The sequence below is a fragment of the Neopelma chrysocephalum genome, unplaced genomic scaffold (assembly GCF_003984885.1).
Source record: "Neopelma chrysocephalum unplaced genomic scaffold, ASM398488v2 Primary Assembly neopelma1_60, whole genome shotgun sequence".
Classification (NCBI taxonomy): domain Eukaryota; kingdom Metazoa; phylum Chordata; class Aves; order Passeriformes; family Pipridae; genus Neopelma; species Neopelma chrysocephalum.
In genome coordinates this window covers 17,307,166-17,325,690 of record NW_020897715.1, presented here as the reverse complement: position 1 = coordinate 17,325,690, position 18,525 = coordinate 17,307,166, and the positions used below count along the sequence as shown (strand labels likewise).

At 51.0% G+C, this 18,525-nt stretch overlaps 2 protein-coding genes across 2 annotated transcripts; both read right to left on the bottom strand.

Annotated features, from left to right (window-relative positions):
* Positions 1–62: 62 nt before the first annotated feature.
* On the bottom strand, positions 63–11,518 carry P3H3 (prolyl 3-hydroxylase 3). The gene is made up of 15 exons (XM_027681545.1): positions 11,081–11,518; positions 10,196–10,348; positions 9,314–9,500; positions 9,055–9,186; positions 8,046–8,179; positions 7,668–7,757; positions 7,269–7,321; positions 7,027–7,085; positions 5,749–5,873; positions 5,533–5,628; positions 4,422–4,572; positions 4,136–4,253; positions 1,624–1,699; positions 1,061–1,201; positions 63–761 (listed from the first exon to the last, which is right to left on the bottom strand). Exons 1-15 carry the CDS (start codon positions 11,486–11,488, stop codon positions 549–551), a joined length of 2,136 nt encoding a protein of 711 aa, XP_027537346.1. The 5' UTR covers positions 11,489–11,518; the 3' UTR covers positions 63–548.
* Positions 11,519–12,586: 1,068 nt separating this feature from the next.
* GPR162 (G protein-coupled receptor 162) lies at positions 12,587–18,411 on the bottom strand. The gene is made up of 5 exons (XM_027681431.1): positions 18,293–18,411; positions 15,328–17,087; positions 14,330–14,519; positions 13,644–13,795; positions 12,587–13,473 (listed from the first exon to the last, which is right to left on the bottom strand). The coding sequence occupies exons 2-5, from the start codon at positions 16,165–16,167 to the stop codon at positions 12,946–12,948; spliced, it is 1,710 nt and encodes a 569-aa protein (XP_027537232.1). The 5' UTR covers positions 16,168–17,087; positions 18,293–18,411; the 3' UTR covers positions 12,587–12,945.
* Between the last annotated feature and the right edge of the window lie 114 nt (positions 18,412–18,525).

The window sequence follows — 18,525 nt, the reverse complement described above, 5'->3', positions numbered from 1 at the left end:
TTCCATCAGCAACAAGTGTACACGTCTCCCTCGTGGTGTACAGACTCCAGCTCCCACCAATATCTGTGTCCAGCATTTCTCTTTTATTCCACATATTCACAGTCCCTCACCTTCCCTGTCTCAGACCAGTGGTGAGGTTCTGGAATCTGCAGGTGCCTAGGAAAGTCAAAGGCTTCAGTTTTGAATTCCTAAATGTGAGACAGCCCTTCCTGAAAGACTCCAGGCTCCTCCTCCCCCTTTCAGATTTAGCCCTGGATGACCAAAAAGTTGGCACTGAGAGGAGTGGGGTGAGAAGACATTATCTTCTTACTTCTGAGTGACACAAACTGGTGAGGCAGTGAAAAAAGTTCCAGGTGCCACTGACTTCCACACTCTGCCCTTCTCCCATTTTTCAGCTGCTGGGACACCACAGAGAAGAAAGCTGCATCCCTTCCCATCACTACAGCTCTAGCATGCTACTACACTGCTCCAGGCCTCGATGGTCCCGGTCCTACCATGACCTGCCAGGCCATGGTGTGTGCCAGTCCTGCCCTCAGGGCCCTGTGTACTCAGAACTCATCTCTGGCCCGCAGCACCTTGGGGCGCTGCTTGCTGTCTGAGCCAGGCTTCTGTCTCCGATTTGCAGGCTTAGTTCCACTGTTGCGAATAGGAGGCTCTGAGGAGGATCTGCTGCTGTGATCAGTCCCCTGATGTTTTTCTCCATCAAGCCGATCCTGCTCCACAGCCTTCTGCTCCATCAGCTCCTCTGCCTTCACCCGTTCCTGCAGCCATATAGACAGAGAAGATGTGAGCCCCTTCCTGCTGGGGTCTCGGCTCTGCTCGCAGGGGCTCACAAGGCACATCATGTCTTTGCCACATCCATCCAACCATCCCAGAGCCCATCCTCTCCTGCAGGACCCATCACAGGCTGGCCCCTCCACCACACACTTTGACAGAGGGCAGCCAACCCCCAGCTGCTGCACTAGGCCCTGCCCCAAAGGAAAGCCCAAAAGCTATTCCTCAGCAGGATTTGATCTCACTTGGAGGTACTTGTATTTGTTTCTTCAGCATGGTCCTTCACCTGCTCCGCATGCTCCCGGGAGTGTGTGTACCAGAGAGCAATGGCACAGCGCCTTCCACGGCTCACTGCCCACACGCCGTGGGGGTTCTCCTTGCCAGAGCTGAAGGCCACCAGCCTCCCGCACTTAGGACGCACCTCGGCCTGCCAAGAGAGAGAAAAGACCATGAAGCCATCAGTCCCCTGCTCTGAAGCGCAGAGTCTTTCTACAGAGGTGGCACTGCCTCTGGGAACATGGAAGCGTAGAGAGCTGCTAAGCACCCATGGCCAGTTTTGTGAGCAAGGTAGACCCTGGCGAGGGGCAGAGAGAATCAAAGGGACAACAAAGGTCACAGATACCCACAGACTCGAAGAGCCTGGAAAATCTCAGCTAGGAAAGAGTTAACCTCTCCTCTGTCTGAGATTTGCCTCAATTTGCCTTTAGCTGCCCGTATTTGAATCTGCCACAGCATCAGCACTGGACTGTTTTTGGAATGGTGGGATCCAATAAGCAAATAGTTTCCTCCCACCCAGACTAAGTCTCACCCTCAGTCCTCTCTCCTTCTTTTGGCCAGTGCCAGACTTACTGTGACAGTCACAGTGTCCACTTCAGTGAAGAAAAGGCCCCCGCCTTGGAAGTCATCATTGAGGTAGAGAATGCCACTGTGGACAAAAAGGAAGAGTACATATGAGCTGAGAAGCTTATTCCTCCCAGGTGCTTCCCCATGCTCCTTGTCACACGAGGCTGTGGATACCACACATTCAAAAAGTGAATAGACCAGTTACCAGGAGAATCCATTTGAGGGTGTTAAATACAGCAGTGCCTAGCTCAGGGGAGTCCCTGAGCTGCAAGGGAGGCTGGGAGAGTGTGCCAGGGAATTAGCTCTACGCGCTTGTCCCGTTTTGTTTTGGTTTTTTCTTAATCCTCTGCAGTGTGCAGAGGCATCTGTGGCACTGCTGTGACAATGCTCAGGGCTTGACAGACCCTGGTTCTGACCTGGCATAGCGTTGTTTATGTTTTAGGGTTGGGAATAATCCAGTGTCTGGAAGAAGAGACTGATCAGCAAAGAAAGCCATGTCTTAACAGCCAAGGAATTTCAAGGTAACATAAGAATGATCAAAAAGAGGCTTGGTGCATAGAGAAAAGAAAATTAAAACAAATTTCTTTATAAAGTTATACAAAAAAAGAAGTAGTGAGGTCACTGTGCAGCACAGGTGAGATCACAGTCAACTAGGTGAAAGAATGGACCACAAACTATGTGAATTCCTCTTGGTATTCAATGAAGCTGATAGAAAACCTCAGAGGAACAACAGAGGCTCTTAATTAATGGGACTGGGGTAAAGAAATAGAAATCAACACTGTGGCTGCTGAAGCAATGTTAAGGATATAAGGGCAGTGAGAGGATTACCAACCCTGAAACCCAGGAAGTTACAGCTCTTCTGCCATAGAGTTTTAATAAAGCTGAGAAGCCAGGGGGGAACATGAGTGGAGAAAAGCAAGGAGAGCTCTTACATGTACAAAGGGACAGGAAGGTAGGGATAATGGTTGAAGCCTAAACAGGCCTGTTATCCTGACCTCAATAGTCTGCAGGGCTTTAGACTCCACTTCTGAGGAGAAGGGTAATTGGAGCACAAGAGGTAAACGGAAAAGGGTCTTAAAATGTAACACAGGGGTACTAAAAACAGATTGGGCTAGCCACACAGTATTTGACAAAACAGTTGATTTTCCACGGAAAGACTACATGCTCAATCTCAGCAGTCTGGACTAAAAGTATAAAAGTATTCAGAATGGTGCCACTGGAGAAATTCCTAATGAAGACAGAAAAGGTGAAGAAGAGCACGTGAATAGCACACAGTGACCAGTGCACTGCTGGCACCAAAAGGAGCAGTGTTCACCTGGAGGAGCATCGCTAGGACTCTTGGGCCCTGGGTCCAATCCTGTTCAACAGTATCATTAATGACTATAGCACAAATACACAGAAGAGGCCGAGGAAGTCTGGAACACAGGGACTTAATTCAAAAAGATACCAGAAGAGCTCAGCCCTTGTGAGCTCACAAGCTCTTGGTTAGTCACAACTCAAACTGCAAGAGGACAGGGATACTCCTGAAAATAGCTCAGCGGCATAGATTCCAGGAAGGTATTTTACCATACATTCAAGTGGAAATCAGAGAACTCAGGGAGGAATGAAGTGACAGCATGGCTTTCTCCCAGGAAGGACAGAGACCTAACCAGTTACATGACAAAGCCTGGTAACTTTACAATCTGATTATACTAAGTCAACACCTGTATCAGAAGGGAAACAACTCGATGATACTGGAATTCCCTTCAAGTCCCACATTCTTGCCATAGGCTGCTTAGAGATTGCTGCTCTGCATATAGCTACCACTCAAAGAAAAGACAAGTAAGATTTCTGGATGCTCAGGGATAGAATGGTGAGTAGCAGGGAATCAGCTGTAGTGAACTGACCTCATCTGGCTGCAGTGTGCAACAACTGGTATCATCATTAAAATGTATTTCACGTTCTTGCACATAAGAGTAACAAAACCTGCCACAGGCTGGAAAAAGCATAAACTCTCACGCGGAATGGAAAAACCCAGCACAAAGTATTGGCAGTGAATCTTGAGAGAGGTAAACAGAGAATAGTCACCAAGGTACACTGACTGCACAAACAAAGGAATTCCGAGGAGCTTGATTATCCCTCTCCACTAATGCACAGAAGACTGTAAAAGATGGAACTCGACTAGAAGAAACAGACTATCAGAAGGGTTGGCAGTGGACTGTAGTACTTGTGGTAGCCCCACAAGACAACAATTTGATACCATGGTTCTAGTCCGTGCAGCCTCCTACCCCCATTCTGATCTCTGTTAAAGCTGGCTCTGAGAAGTAAGGAGGGAAAAAGGGCAGGTCTTCTTCCCAGCCTAGGAAAGGTGCCTCACATCTCATTCTGAAGGCAATGATGCAGCCTTCTGCCTGATGCTACAGTCCTGGATGGCTTTGAGCCAACAACCCATCACCTGGTTTCTATAAGCTAAGCTCATCCTCTGATGGGGCCAGGGAGATGCTCTGATCTCTACATGATCTAATGCAGGTCCTCTTACCTGTAGTCCCTGTATACATAGGCAGGTGGTTCTTTCCAGCACTCTTGCCCCTCAGGATCCAAGAGACAATTATCAGCATGGACAGGATGACTAAGATCCATGCGACCTTCCTGTTGCCCTGAAAAGTTACAAAAATGAATATGGGAGTTTTCAGTTTCAAGAAAGAATAAGTCAGAGAAAAAGGGGCACAGTGAGAGTAAACAGAAGACAGTCTCCTGAGAGCACATGGCTGGAACTGAGGAGACTCTCCGGGAGACAGGGACTAACAGGATGAAAGATGCTTTACCATCTACTGCCGTGCGACACACAAGGTGTGTGAATGAAAAATGGAGTTTCTTTCCAGGGGTAAAATAGGACTCTATGATTTTCCGAGATTTCTCACTAGCCTGCAGAAGCAATTTCGCGTCTCTCCAGTCCACGTCCCCATTTTGGGCCAGCTACAAGTGAATAACAAGTCTGTTAGAATACTTACAAAGACACTCTTAAGAATGATACACGTACACAGTAGAGAAGAAGAGGCCCCTGTAAAGCCCTGTGGTCACTCAGGTAAGAAAAGAACACATTTTCTCATTTAAATATAAGCCAGGAGTACAGCTGTACAGCACAGCAGTTTTTTCCTTTGCCACATGAAGCCACATCTGGAACGCATCATCATTTTGGGCCTCCCACTACACACGGGATACAAGTAGACTGGAGTGAGTCTTCAGTGAAGTGTCTTTAGATGACAGGAGTGTTAGAGCACGTGACTTAGAGAAAGAGGTTGAAAGATCTGGGATTCTTCAGCCTAGAGAAGGCCAAAAGAAGATCTAACTACACCCTCCTGTCACATAACAGAGAGGATGGAGACAGACTCTTCTCAGAGACACACACTGAGAAGACAAGAGCCAACAGACAAAAGCTGCAGCAAGGGAAATTTTGGCTAGATATAGAGGAAAATTTCATCCTCACAAGAGTGGTACAGCACCAAAAAAGGTGCCCAGAGAGGCTAGGGAATCTCCACCCTTGGAAATGTTCTGGACTTGCCTATGCAAAGTTTTGAGGGATCTCATCTAGCTTAGGAATTAGACATGCTGCAAGCAGGGGGGTCAGATTACAGACCTCCAGAGGCTCCTTCTACCTTAATTTATTCTCCAATTCTAAGGTAAGCATGTCTGTAAGTTTACCACACAGGGACAAGTAGCATTCCTGAAACCATGCCTCACAGGAGAGAAAGCACATGTACAACATGCCTAAAGGTGATCATGGAGGAATCAGGTCAGAGGAGACCTCATGTGTTGTGAGGGAGACAATACACCCATGACACCATACAGAGTGCAATTCACAGAGGAAAATGCTCGGGTGGTGAACGCTCCCTTCTGGACTATCAGGAAGGTGGCAGACTCACAGAGCCACTTTACCTGCATGGCCTTCAAAACAGTTAACCCTTCAAATCTCTCATGTGGGGTGTGAGGTGACCGTCTTGCCCGGTAGCCATCACCTGCTTCTCCTGCTGCCTGGAATAGAAGGATAGAGATGACATGCATTAGGCTGCCGTCTCTCCTCCATGGAAATCCTACCACCCTGCCTGCTAAAGGAGGATGCATACAGGACATCTTACAGGACCGTGGCCTCACCTTTGTCAATCGGAGAAGGTCCTTACACTCAGACTCGGTCAGCACTCTGTCAAACACAACCCTCTGGGTTCCATTCATCTGGTGGGAATCCATCGTGACAGCAATACCCTCAAAAGGCAAAGGGCCTGTTGAGAAGCAAGTACAGACAGGCATGAGCAAGCTTTGGACAAGAAGCCCTCAGACTGGATAAGGATGTGGAGAGGTACTATACATTCTCTGAGAAGACAGGACAGTTCCCTAGAAATACCCATTCCTTGCAGACCCGGGCCACTTGCACCCCTTGCATGCTTCAGGGGAACCAGAGCATCAGTGGGGGAAGCTGGGCTACAGCGCGTGCTCAGGAGCCAGCAGAAACCTGGGGCTTGCTGGGAGAGCAGCAGGGAGGTGGGGAAAGTTGAGTGCACTGTGGATTGCAGCAGCAGAACAGGTCCAGCCTACTGGAGTGAGGCTCTGGAGAAAAAAACAGGTAAACACCTCCATCAACCCTCCTTTCAATCATATATCTTACCCCAGAATACTCTCCAGTGAATCTTTCTACTTTCTTCAGCCTCAAAGAGAAGCAATGGGTATCAGTTGGTGATTTGGTCTTTTGATATTTGGCCTTCTACCTCCTCTGACCTCTGGATGGTCAGGAATGCCAAGGCACTCAGGCCCTCAAAAGGATCTGCTCTCACATGTGCCACAGCAGAGAACCACTTGGGGTCATTTTAAACAAAGACTCCAGGACAGAGGCCTGCAAGAGGCTGTGTGTCCACACATAAGAATAGGGGACCAGCAAGAACACAAGACTCTGCACTGCAGTCTGTATCATTCAGCCACAAACCATTTAGACTTCTGTTTTTTCAGGGAAAGACTTGCCCAAGCCGAATCGTCTGTTTCCAGTTTCCATTTCCCGGCCCCTCCCTCCTTGTCCCCTTCAGAAAAATGTTGTTTGAAGTTGCGCTGGTGGAGTTGAACCAGGTTTGGTGTAGACACTCCTGCCACCCTGAACAGGGATCTGCATGTCCACAGGCTTGTCACGTATTCAGGCTGCTCTCAGCGTCTCCAGCCACAGTGCTCTTTGAGTTCCCATCCCAGAGATGTACGCAGTGAGATTTTGCAAGATTGCACATGCATCAAAGAGGGAGAAAAGAAACAGTGAGAAGACTTCTGAGCCATTCAAGTCAGTCTGCATCTACACTAGCATTCAAATGTCTGAGGATGGAAGAAAAGACAGCATTTAGTCTGACTAAGCCTAGCTGACTGCATCCAAGGCCTTCTTCAAGCTCTTTTACTCACCCCTCTTCTCCCTCTCTTCCATATCCAGAGTTTCCTCTTTTTGCTTCTCCTGATCCTCTCTCGGGAGCAAGGGAAAAAACAGAGACCAGGGCTGTCAGTACACAGAGCTATGCCTAACCCTCCTCTGTGGTAGCATTTCACACCCTTCCTGTTCCTGTTTTGCTCATTTCTGTACGTATTACTGTTCCTTGCACCATCCCCTAAACTTATATTTCAATCCTAGTCAACTTGTCCAATCTTACCTGTATTTCTCCTTTAGGCTTTCAGGAATAAGCTCATCTGGAGTCCAAAGATCCTGTAGGAACACACAGAGGTGGTTCAGTACACAACAAACTTCTCGCACAGTGGATCATGTCAAACAGCCAGTCTCTTGACCTACTTCTCCAGTGAATACCAGACCAACAGTTCTGGACCACTTCTCAGGACAGACAGATTGAGCCAATGCATATGGTTACAGCAGCAATTTCAAATTAACTTCAGTCCTGGAGCAGTGGAAAGGCCTTAAAGATCCACCTCATAAGGACTTTGGGGTCCTTTTCCTCAGCATCTGATCCTTTCTGGATCATTTCCTACTCAAGTGAATTCTGGCAACTGTCTTGGTGAAATCAGGGCAGGAAGATTAAGAGGATACTGTTACTTACAGGATCATTAAAAGTTTCTCCTAGATGTTCCACTGAATAATAAATCAACTTCTTCTCCATCAAAGATCTCTGCACATAGTGTTGAATATTCTAAGGAAGAAAAGAGACTGTCAAACAACCACCCTACTAAAGACAACGCCATCCCTGTCCAGGCCCAAACTTGCCCAAACACACTGCTGTACACTATTAAAGCGCAGTTTTGTCCTGAATGGACACTGACTGTGACAGACTATAAGTAAACTCAGGTTCCCGTTTCTTCAGTCCTGGGGTTGGCACACATCTGCAGTGAAACACATTTGCCTTTTCACCTCCTGGACTGCAATCCTATGGAAGGGGACAGGAGAGGGTCAAGAAGTACAGACCTGGAGTTGTAACTACCTGTCTGGCTGTAACAGCTGTGTCCTCTCCCAGTTCTGTGCGATACTGTTTCATTTTCTCCAACATGGGCTCATCGGTGGGATAGAAGAGCAAGTAGGAAGCAGCACATTCAGCAGCTAGTGTCTGGTTCCCAACTTGGGCAGGGACAGAAGAGAACAAACATATATGTCTCTGAAAGACTTGAGCAGCAAATGTGTACAGGCCAGCAGCACTCAATGTCTCAGTCAGGATCTGGCAGCTGGCCTTATACCAAGCACACATCAATCCCTGCCTAGCTGGGCCTCTACCCAACGATGGGCAGAGAATACGGAAAATGAACCTGGTAAAGAATGGACCCACCTTTAATACTTATTGTGAGCTTGTTCACAAGAGACAGAGAAAAAAAGTAAATATTTGAAAGAGAGATGGTTCCACCTCCATCATGCAGCAGACATGATGAGGGGTCTGAGGCTTCTTTGGTCTGACAGAGCAGATAAGAGACAGTTGGGTCAGTGTGGGAAGGAGCAGGGGTATGCAAGAGAAGGGCTGAGGGATGTGTGCAAGTGACACAGTCACAGGATGGCAATGTCATGACAGGCCATCAGTTCAGCAAGGGCAGGTAGGGCGGGCTCAGAAGGAACACGACTGCTGACATGAGATGCACGTATAGGCCCTAGATAGAAGTGGGGGCCTGATCTGGAGCCATGTACTGAAAAGGAAGGTATAAAACTACACAAAATAGTTGGAGAAAGGACTTGAAAAGAAGTGTGTTGAAGGAAAGACATGGGAACAGCCCCACATTACAGAAGCTGCGCAAGAAGACTGAAGCAGACCACAAAGGACCTCTCCCAAGGTGGCCACGGGGTTGAGCAAGAGAAGAGAGATTTCAGGAAGAGTCGGTGGGCAGACAGGACTAGATCTCAGGTCAGTGTGCCACTTTTTCCCATGACATGCTGCCCTCCAGGACCAGAGACAAAGGGGAAGTGTAGGAGTGCCACAGCATAACCTGCTGGGTTGTGGCTCTGCTCACCTTGATTGTAGGCAAACTGCAGTAAATCAAGATGAGAGGGTATGAAATCTTCCGTGGCAGAAATCCGCCCCGGCTTTGTGGCAATTTCAAGGACACACTGCTGCCTGCACTTCAAAACCTGAATATAATGGGCTGTAAGAGAGAGGAACAAGAAAGGCAGTAGCCTACGCTTCTTCCAGACTGGAGTGCTGGGAGATGGGACATGTCCAGCATGCGGAGCACAGCCTTCACACCCAATCCTCTGTGCTTATAACACTACCTGCAATGGCTTCATATAGCCCAGGTTGCATGTCCTCCTCCTCGTCCTCATCCTCCCAAGGCCCTTCACACAGGGCACGACAGTCCTCCAGTGCTGACAGGGCCTCTGTGAGTGACTCCTCCAGCTTGGCCATGGCCAGCACGTACTCATCTGCATCGTAGTGCTGCACACCAGCCTCATATGCTTCCTGTGAAGGACAGATCCAGGTCCCTTCATCAGTGTAGGTGACACCAAAGGATGCCCTGAGACTTTTGAGTCACTCACAGGATGGTGCTGAAATACGGGGGCCTGCCTGGTCATACACAGCCCACCATGCAGTGACAGCAAATCTTACAGACTTAAGCCAAATAACTGTCAGCAAAAAGTCTCCATGTCACACTTGCAGTGGTTTATCTTCACCGAAGAGAAGGCTCCAGGGAGACCTTCTTGCATTCTTTCAGACATAAAGGGGTCTGAGCAAGTCTTTTGACCAAGGCCTGCAGTGACAGCACAAGGGGCTACAGTTTTAAACTGAAAGAGGGTTTTGATTGGAGATAAGCTACTTGTTGGATTGGAGATAAAATACTTGTTATGAGGACTGTAGTGAGACACCGGAGCAGGTTGCCCTGAGAACCTGTGGATGCCCTATCCCTGGAAGTGTTCAAGGGCAGGTTGGATGAGGCTTTGAGCAACCTGGTCTAGTGGAAGGTGACCCTGCCCATGGCAGGGGGCTTGTAATAGGTGATCTTTAAAGGTCCCTTCCAGGCTAAATCTCTCTATGATTCTATGTATGGGGGCCCTGTATGAAGCCATGGCCTTTGTGTGGGAACAGATCAGAGTCCCAGACTGGTCCCTAGGATGGAATAAAAGCTGCTAATGTCTGGCTCTGCACTGAGCCCTCACCCAGTGCGGCATGGCCTCCAGGTCCCGGAAGCTGTTTGACTTCACCCCTGACATACGCTGGTACTTCTCGATGTCCTCCCGCATTTGGAGATGCTGGGGATTAGCAACGAAGAAGGTGTGAGCAGCAGACACAGCCTGATCCAGCTTCTTCAGCTGTGGAGAAAAGGCAGCAGCGTCCGTCATGCTCCTCTGGGCCCCTGACGTTCACACCCACCCCTCACCCCAGCTGCTCCCTGGGTTCACAGAATGGGTCAGGTTGCCCACAGTAACCACAGGGAGCACAGTAGGTCATCTGGTCCAACCTCCCTGTTTAAGCAGAGTTGTTCTACAGCACGTGGAACAGGATTGCATCCGGAATATCTCCGGTGAAGGAGACTCCACAACCTTTCCGGGCAATCTGTTCCAGTGTGTCACCCCTCACAGTAAAGAAGTTCTTCCTCATGTTAAGGTGGAACTTCCTGAGCATAAGTTTCTGCCTGTTGCCTCTCATCCTGTTGCTTGACACCACCGAGAATAGCCTGGCTCCATCCTCTTAGCATCCCCTCTTTACACATTTATACACATTCAGAGAATCACAGAATCAACCAGGCTGGAAAAGACCTCTGAGATCGTCAAGTCCAACCTTTGACCTAACACCACCTTGTCTACTAGACCACGGCACTAAGCGCTACATCTAGTCTCTTCTTAAATACCTCCAGGGCCGGTGACTCCACCACCTCCCTGGGCAGCCCATTCCAATGCATTGATAAGGTCCCCTCTGAGTCGTCTCTTCTCAAGGCTGAGGGCGAAGAGTTCACCCTTGCCCACCACCCCCTCAGGCCCCCTGCCCCGGCTCACAGCAGCCCCCGGGGGTGGCGACTCCCACTCCCCTGGCCCGGTGCCCACCTGGAAGAAGGCCACCTGGAGGTAGTTGTAGGGCTCCCTGCGCTCGAAGTCGCGGCGCACGGCGCGGCTGGCGCGGTGGGCGGAGGGCGCGGGGAGCAGCCGCCGCCCCAGGCAACGCTGCAAGCAGCCGGCTCGCTGCAGCACCGGGCCGAGCAGCGCGGCCTCCCAGCGCCCCGGCCCGGCGGGGAAGGGCTCCTCCCGGGCGCAGGCGGCGCGGCAGGCGCGGCGGGCCGCCCGCAGCCCCGCGTAGCTGTGCAGGGCGCGCTGCAGCAGCTCGGCCGCCCGCGTCCAGTCCCGCGCCAGGTAGGCGCGCACCCCGTCCGCGTACAGCAGGTCGTACGGCACCAGCCGGCCTGGCGACGTGGCGGCGGCGGCGGCGAGGAGGCTGAGGCAGAGCAGCGAGGCCATGGCTGAAGCAGTAGGAGGAGAGGGGGTCCGAGGCGGGAGGGCGTCCCGGCGAGCCCCGCGCTCGGCCCACCCGGGGGCGGTGCCGGGCCAGGGCCACGGTGGGCGGGCAGCCTCGCTGAGACCCGACGCCTATTCGGGGGCGCCCGGTCGTGGTGCCTCTCCGCCTGACGTGGCCCTTGGTTCAGGCAGCCAGCCCAGCGAGAACCCTCCCTTTAGTGTGGCTCGCCCAAAGCCCTCCAACGAGGCGTCTCATAAGAGGTTAAGGGTAATCTATCAAGAGTCACGCTTGGATAGTTCATAGACCAAGTCCCATCACATGGAAAACCTCTTTAGAGGTGAAGGGCTACTTATCTCCCACAGCTCCTCTGACACTGCCAAATCTTTGCCCATGGCTGGAACTACAGCCAGCACTGGGCAGGAGGTCCATCTCCCACACAGCCAAACCTATGCCTGTGCCTGGAACTACAGCCAGCATCAGGCAGGAGAAGGTCCATCTCCCATATGCTACCCCTGCACTGCCCTCCCAAGAGTTTTGCGTGGGGCAGGAGCCTGTTCCAGATCTCACCGCTCCCAGCTTTGATGACATGGGCAGCTGGGGGCCTTCCCCCAGAAGGCTCTGGCAGCTTTCCTGTTTGGGTGAGAAGTTTGGGTCATCTGATGTTTCATGCACAGTTCACACTGAAATCAACAGTTTGCATTGGTGAATGAGATGTTATGGGTCAGGGACTTTTTAGAGAGAATTTAATTTTTTTCAAGCTTGGCATTTCCTCAAAGCAAAACCTTTTGCTTGAGCAATGTTAGAAACCCCAGAGGCCACTCCTGCTTAGCACTATATCCCCTGAAATGAACAGGAAGACTTTTCACCCAGTCTCCTGTGACAGCTCCTCTGTGAGCATCATTCCCTTTCCTGAGCTGTGAAGCATCTGCTGCCTTTCAGATGCACCGACAAGAAAGGATGAAGAGGGAGGAAAGGAGCCTCGCACATTCTGCATTTCCCTTCCAGAAGCCTGTGAAGATTCATTAAACATCGGGCCCGTCATTTTGTTTCTATGGAAACAAAATTATTACTAATATAGTATTTTAAAAACAGACACACGATTGACACTCCAAATATAGAATTTTAATACCATTCTGCACCTGCCTTTTCTCTTAGGGCAGAGCGGATGCGAGGGTGGAGTTCACAAAGGGACGGGACTGGCGAGGATGCCAAGTGGCGGTGGCAGCAGTGGATGTGTTTGTAACCTGAGAGCAGGCACAGGCTGGCTGTCCCTCCGTTGTGCTCCCTTCTGCGGATCTGTCCCACTTCTTTTTTACCCCAACAGAGTGGGGTGCCGTGTTTCCTGCCTGCTGGCGAGAAAGATGAGAATGCAAATTAGTGATTGGGTCCCGGAACAAAGGGAACACTTGCAGTTTTATTTAAAAATCATGATGGCACTGAATGTTTTTGATGCTGTCTCTCATAGTTTGGGATCCTGGAAGGTCTGTGGCTCGCAGGCCTCAAGGGTCCTTTCACATGGCGCCTGCTCTCCGTTCTGCAGATGCCAGACTTCGTTGCCAACCACGGAGCAGCGCCGTGGCCGGTCGGCATTCTCCTCCTCTCTGCTGCCGAGGGAGAGGCGGCGATCGCGGCGTGATGCGAGCAGGAGACGGGAGTGCCGTGGGCTGCAGGCTGGGGTGGGTTGCGGCGTCTCGTCGATGAATGTGGTGATCTCATCTCGGAAGAAGCAGGCGCTGGAGCTGGAGCCCCGGGGCAGTAGCCCTCCCTCCAAAAATTGCCGTAGGGTCGTCAGCTCATCTTCTGGGGGCCGCCGGCGGTGCTGGTAGTCATGCAGCTGAGGAGGCAAGAATCCAGGGGCCCCAGGCTTGCGGGGGGTAGAAATGCGGATGTCGTCAGATGAAGACCACTTGTGTAGGAAGGATGGAGCAGAGCGGTGGGCGGAGAAGATGTTAGTCTCATCATGTGACATTCTCCGTGAGATAGGGACCTGGAAAACAGAGAAGGAGGAAGGTGATGGAAGACTTGAAGAGTCAGAACAGGAAGGGAGTAGCTGAGGCTTTCTCAGAGAAGAGAGTCAAGAAGGCATAAAGGTGTGGGAGACTGACAGAGAAGGAAGGAAGTGGGTTGTGGGGCTGCCCCTGCTGGCTCTCAGCTCACCTGCAGGTAGTGCACCTTGTCTTGGGGCAACAACATGTGATGCATGGGCAGCAGCTTGATGTCCCGGGAGTCCCGCTTCACAGCTGCAGCGCCGTTCGCATCAAATCTCACTTTGCAGATCCTGCCATCACCATAATCATCACACACACCATCTGTTGGCAAGGAGGAGAATGGCAGTCAACACTTTTCAGTCAGAAGAGTAGCATTATCAGGGCACCTGGACGCCATCCCAACGCTTGTCTGACTTGCTGCCCTACTTGCAGCCCTCAGGGCTCGCCTCTGAACAAGGACCTCGTCTTTCTGCTTGCAGTGCACTAAAGCACCCAGAGACTGCCCTATTTCTTCTGTCTTGCCTTTGAGTTGCTCACTGCCAAAGATCTTGGACCTTTGGATCAGCAAGTTGGGCTGAGGCCCAGCATGTCACTTTGGTTGTGGTCTGGCAGCCACACACAGTGTCTTACACTTGCGACTACTGAGAAGGATGTTGCACTAATTCTTCCTGGATGCTAGTCCTAAAGCAGCGAGTGGCAGAGCCTTCTCCAGAATAAATTTTCTCATGGTTGCTGACTCCAAGCTGTAACATGCACCTCACCTAGCCATCTACAACACCATCAAATCCCTTTCCCAAGGCAGGCCCCCTCTTTCCTCTGTAGTCTTTTGGGGAGGTGGTTTCGTGAGGAGCTTACCATCATCTGCGTCTTCCTCAGACATGATAGCCACACACTGCTCCCACACGGTGCGGAGATCTGCTCGGTAGCGCTCGCAGGACCAGATGAAAGACGGGAGCAGCAAGGTCTGCACCATGGAACACCAGAGCACAGCCAGGACCATCCAGGTGGGGGCCGTATCATAGCGCAGGCTAAAAAAGCTCACAACCTTCGAGGTAAGAAAAAGAAACAATGCCAAGAAAGGAGACAGAAGTGGGGATCAAAGGAGAAAGATAAGAATCAACTCTGTAGTGGAACGTAATCTGTCTGTAAAGGATTCATCAAGTAATTACCCTGTGTCCCTTTGAAAAACTGCTCTTGGGGTCTTGCCCCAGGTTTGCTGCACCATATTCCAAGCTGTCGTATCTCTTAACGTGAGACCTGGTGCTAGCATCCCTTCTCCCCCATGCTTATTATGAGCTGGAGCTAAATGCATGCTAACAAAGGACGCAGCCACTGGGGAAAAAAAAAAGCTGTGACTAAGCCTCTCTGTTCTCTTAATGATTGCCTTTGAGAACTTTTCCAGTTTTGCAGAGAATCAACCGTCCAGCCAAAACCTGAATGCTGCCTACAACTATACAAGCAGAAGGAAAAAGAAAACTGGATGCAACAGCTTTTAAAGCTTGTTTATCAGTTCTCTAGAAGCAAACTGGAGAAATAAAAATCTCATTGTTTTTACAAGTAAATTGTAAAAATATTGGCAGAATAATCTCCTCTCCTCTTAGCCACTTAAAACTTTCACAGTGGTTTTAGCTGTGTGGTGTGTATTCCCTAGGCTTAGACTTAAGAAGATGCTGCTGCAGAAGGATGACAGAATTACTGCAATCTTTCTAAAACCGCTGCTCAGAATAACACGGATTCAGATGCGGCAGTTCTGCAGCTGGTGGGACAGGAGAGTTTCTTCTCTAAAACTTGAGAGAAAACGAAATCTGGTTTAACTGCAGACTCTGAAGGGAAAGGGAGAACTTGCTGCTTACCAAGATAGGCACCCCAGTGAGCGTGTCATACAGGAAGACAATAGCACTTATGAGGTTGGTCATCTGCAAAGAGGTCTTGGCTGACTCAGAGCCATCCAGTGAAGACCTCCTTTTGCCTCGTACATCCTCCACCACAATGGCTGGCACATTGAAAGTGGTGTGTGCTGATGAAGAGCAGGATGATGCTTCCTCTGCTCTCTGATGATGGCACCGCCGGCGTCTTCTGTGTGCCCACAGGGTTTGGTAGAAAGTGATACCCACGCACACCAAGCCCATGACGATTCCTCCGAGCAGCAGGAGGCTAAAGCAGACACCGAAGCCTAGCCCTATTTTGCTGACAATGAACTGGCAGCCCCGGGCATAGTAGCGCTCGCCATTGTTGTGCCAGCCGATGGAGGGCAGGGTGGAGAGGATGAATGACACCATCCAGATGCCCATGACTGCGTGCAGAGCCTGCTTCTTGGCATTGCTCAGGCGGTAGTTGACTGGCCATCTCACCATCCACATCCGGTGGTAGGACAGGGAGGCCACCGTGAAGCAGGTGGCCAGTGCCAGGGTGTAGTATGTGGAGACAAAGACCTTGCAGATGCTTTCGTTCCAGTCATAGTCAGAGGACTCGCGCCGCAGCTGCACCACGGCATAGGTGGTGAGGGGTACTGCTGCCATAAGGATGTGGGTGCCAGCAAGGAAGCATAGCAGCAGCTCCAGAGGCTTGTGTTTCTGCTGTTTGGCTGTGATGCTGAGGATGATCCAAGAGTTGGCCAACAGAGCTAACATGCCACATGCCAGCCACCACAGTGAGTTGTTGTGCAAGGTGGACTCTGAATCAGAGTCCCCCATGCTGCCACCCCTGCTAGACTGCACCCTGTCCCTGCCGCTGGGGTTTTGTAAGAGGGTGAGCAGGACTCTGCACTGGCAGAGCCACGTCCCTCCTCATCTGCTGCTGCAATGCAAGTTGTTTGCACGCTGGAGGGGTTCCTCAAGGCATTGCCACCAGGTGCCAGGCAGAACAGCCGTCAACTCTGTCTTGCTTTCAGTCCTCCCTTTCCCTCCCGTTTGATTATATTTCTTTCCCTTGTTCTAACTTTTTCATCTGTTTTTTCCCTAGTTCTCTTCCTTTTTCTTTCTTCCACTTTCTTTCTCTCTCATGAATACTTGCCAGTGCTTCTTCCCTCACTTGCTTGGGCACACTTTTTTTTTTCTTCCCCATCTATTTCATCTCCCTCCTCCACTCTTACTCCAAAGAAAAAACTCTCCTTACTTCATGTGACAGCCAGACACCTTCTGACTCAGAGACCACCTCCTACTGAGACTGGTGAAGGCAAGGACTTCTGGGGACTCCAAGCAGTTTGGTAGAAGCAAGTGCCAGCTGACCAGTGTCCTAGGGAATGAGCAGCTAGCCAAGATTTTCAGAGATGACAAGAGGGAGAACAAAGGTCCTGCAGAATTAGTGAGGGTGGTGCATACACTGTGTGTAATTCCCCTCTCACCAAATGCCACCACACTCGTGGCCCCGTAGAGGTTCCCGCCAAGGCTGTCAGAGAGCTATCAACAGAGAGAAGAGTTAGGAACAGGATTCAGAGGGTTCCCTATCCAAGACCTCACAGCACTATCACTACATTGTCTTTTTTGCTGTCTTCCAGGGCTCAGCCTGGTCTTTCAAGCTTTCTTGTACACAGCAGAGCTGGCAAACAATGAGATGGTGGGGAGGGGAAGATCCTTTTCAAAGGTTCCCTTGGAGATTCAGGGCATGAGGTTCACTGTAGAAGAGAGAAAAGAGAAAAAGTGATTTAAGATCATTCTATCTCCCCAGATCTCTCTCTCTCCTTGCCCACACTAACACCTTGTCATGATTTAGACAGTGAAGAGCAGCTCTATGTCTTTCAAGGAACAGAAGAGCCAGATTTGCATCAGTCTCTGCATTGCTCAGGCCAGACTCTGTCCTGCAGCAACTCCATCCAGTGCTGCTGAGACATACCATGCTCCCTGTCCTTCCAGTCTGAGGCTGCCTACCCAAAGTGTTATTAATGCCATTTCTGACATGGAACACCTGATCTACACCATCCCTTGCCATTGCAGTCCTGCCATTCCCATGCGTGCACTGCCACACTCCTTGTTTCTGCCGTACAGCTCCCACAGTCTTTGGACCTCAGCTTTTCTCTGCCAGTGCTCTGGATTTTAACCTGCTGCTCCCATCCTATCCCATCCATGGGTGTGTTCCACCATTCTAGCAGTACCCTGCCATCCCACCGTCTTGAAACACAAGTCTTTCGGCCACACACGTTCCTGCGAGAGCAGTTCCGGTCTCCAGACACCCCACAGTCACAAACCCAGCAAACAAGACTGCTAACCTAGCCCTGAGAAAACTCACCTTTGCCAGTGAGCCCTAGTCCTACCAGCTCAGACCCCCTCTTCAGCCTTCATCCATAGAGGACATCCAAGCAGTATATTCCAGGAAGGTATAGGCCTGTTCTGTGCCTTGACCAGAGTAGATGTAAACTTAATCTCTATGTGGATGGCTCTGTGCCCCCCCAGTTCGAGATAGTGGCTCAGTTCCCACCCCTCCCTTTCCTTCTGTTTCTCCCTATTTTCTCACCCTCTCTATAACCACCTGAGGCATTTCCTCCTTTCCTCCCTGGAGCAGTTTGCCATGACTAGATTGGAGATGACCCATTCTGCCCTGTTTCATCTTTTTCCCCCCAGCACCACCACTCTTGCAGTTAGGCCTGTGGCCTCTGGAGACACTTATGGACCTACCCGGCCCCAATAATACTAGGGGAATGAATTTCCTTGCAGCATCTCCTTCTGCTGCCCTTCCCACCCGGCTTGTTCTGGTGGCCCACAATGTTCCCTCCGAGGCTGAAACCCTCCCGCTTCTGCTGGCTTTGGGGCCCAATTCTGCTCCAGGCTGTGGTCCTCCCCCCCGGAGACAGGAGAGCCCCAGGTCGGGGAAACCCGTCCTCACCTGGCCCTGCTCCCCGGCTTCACCCCACCGCTCATCCCACCCGCGGGGCACACACTCCCAGGGATGGCGATGGGGGGCAGGCGAGGGAGTGGGCTCGGAGGGCAAGATGACCCAGAATGATTGCAAAGAAGCGCGGAGAAAGCCGGGGGTGCCGGGGGATGCGGCGGCCGGGCCGAGATGCGCTGCTACCCCGCCGCCCCCTCCCTCCGCCCCCCACTCGGCAGCCCGGGCAC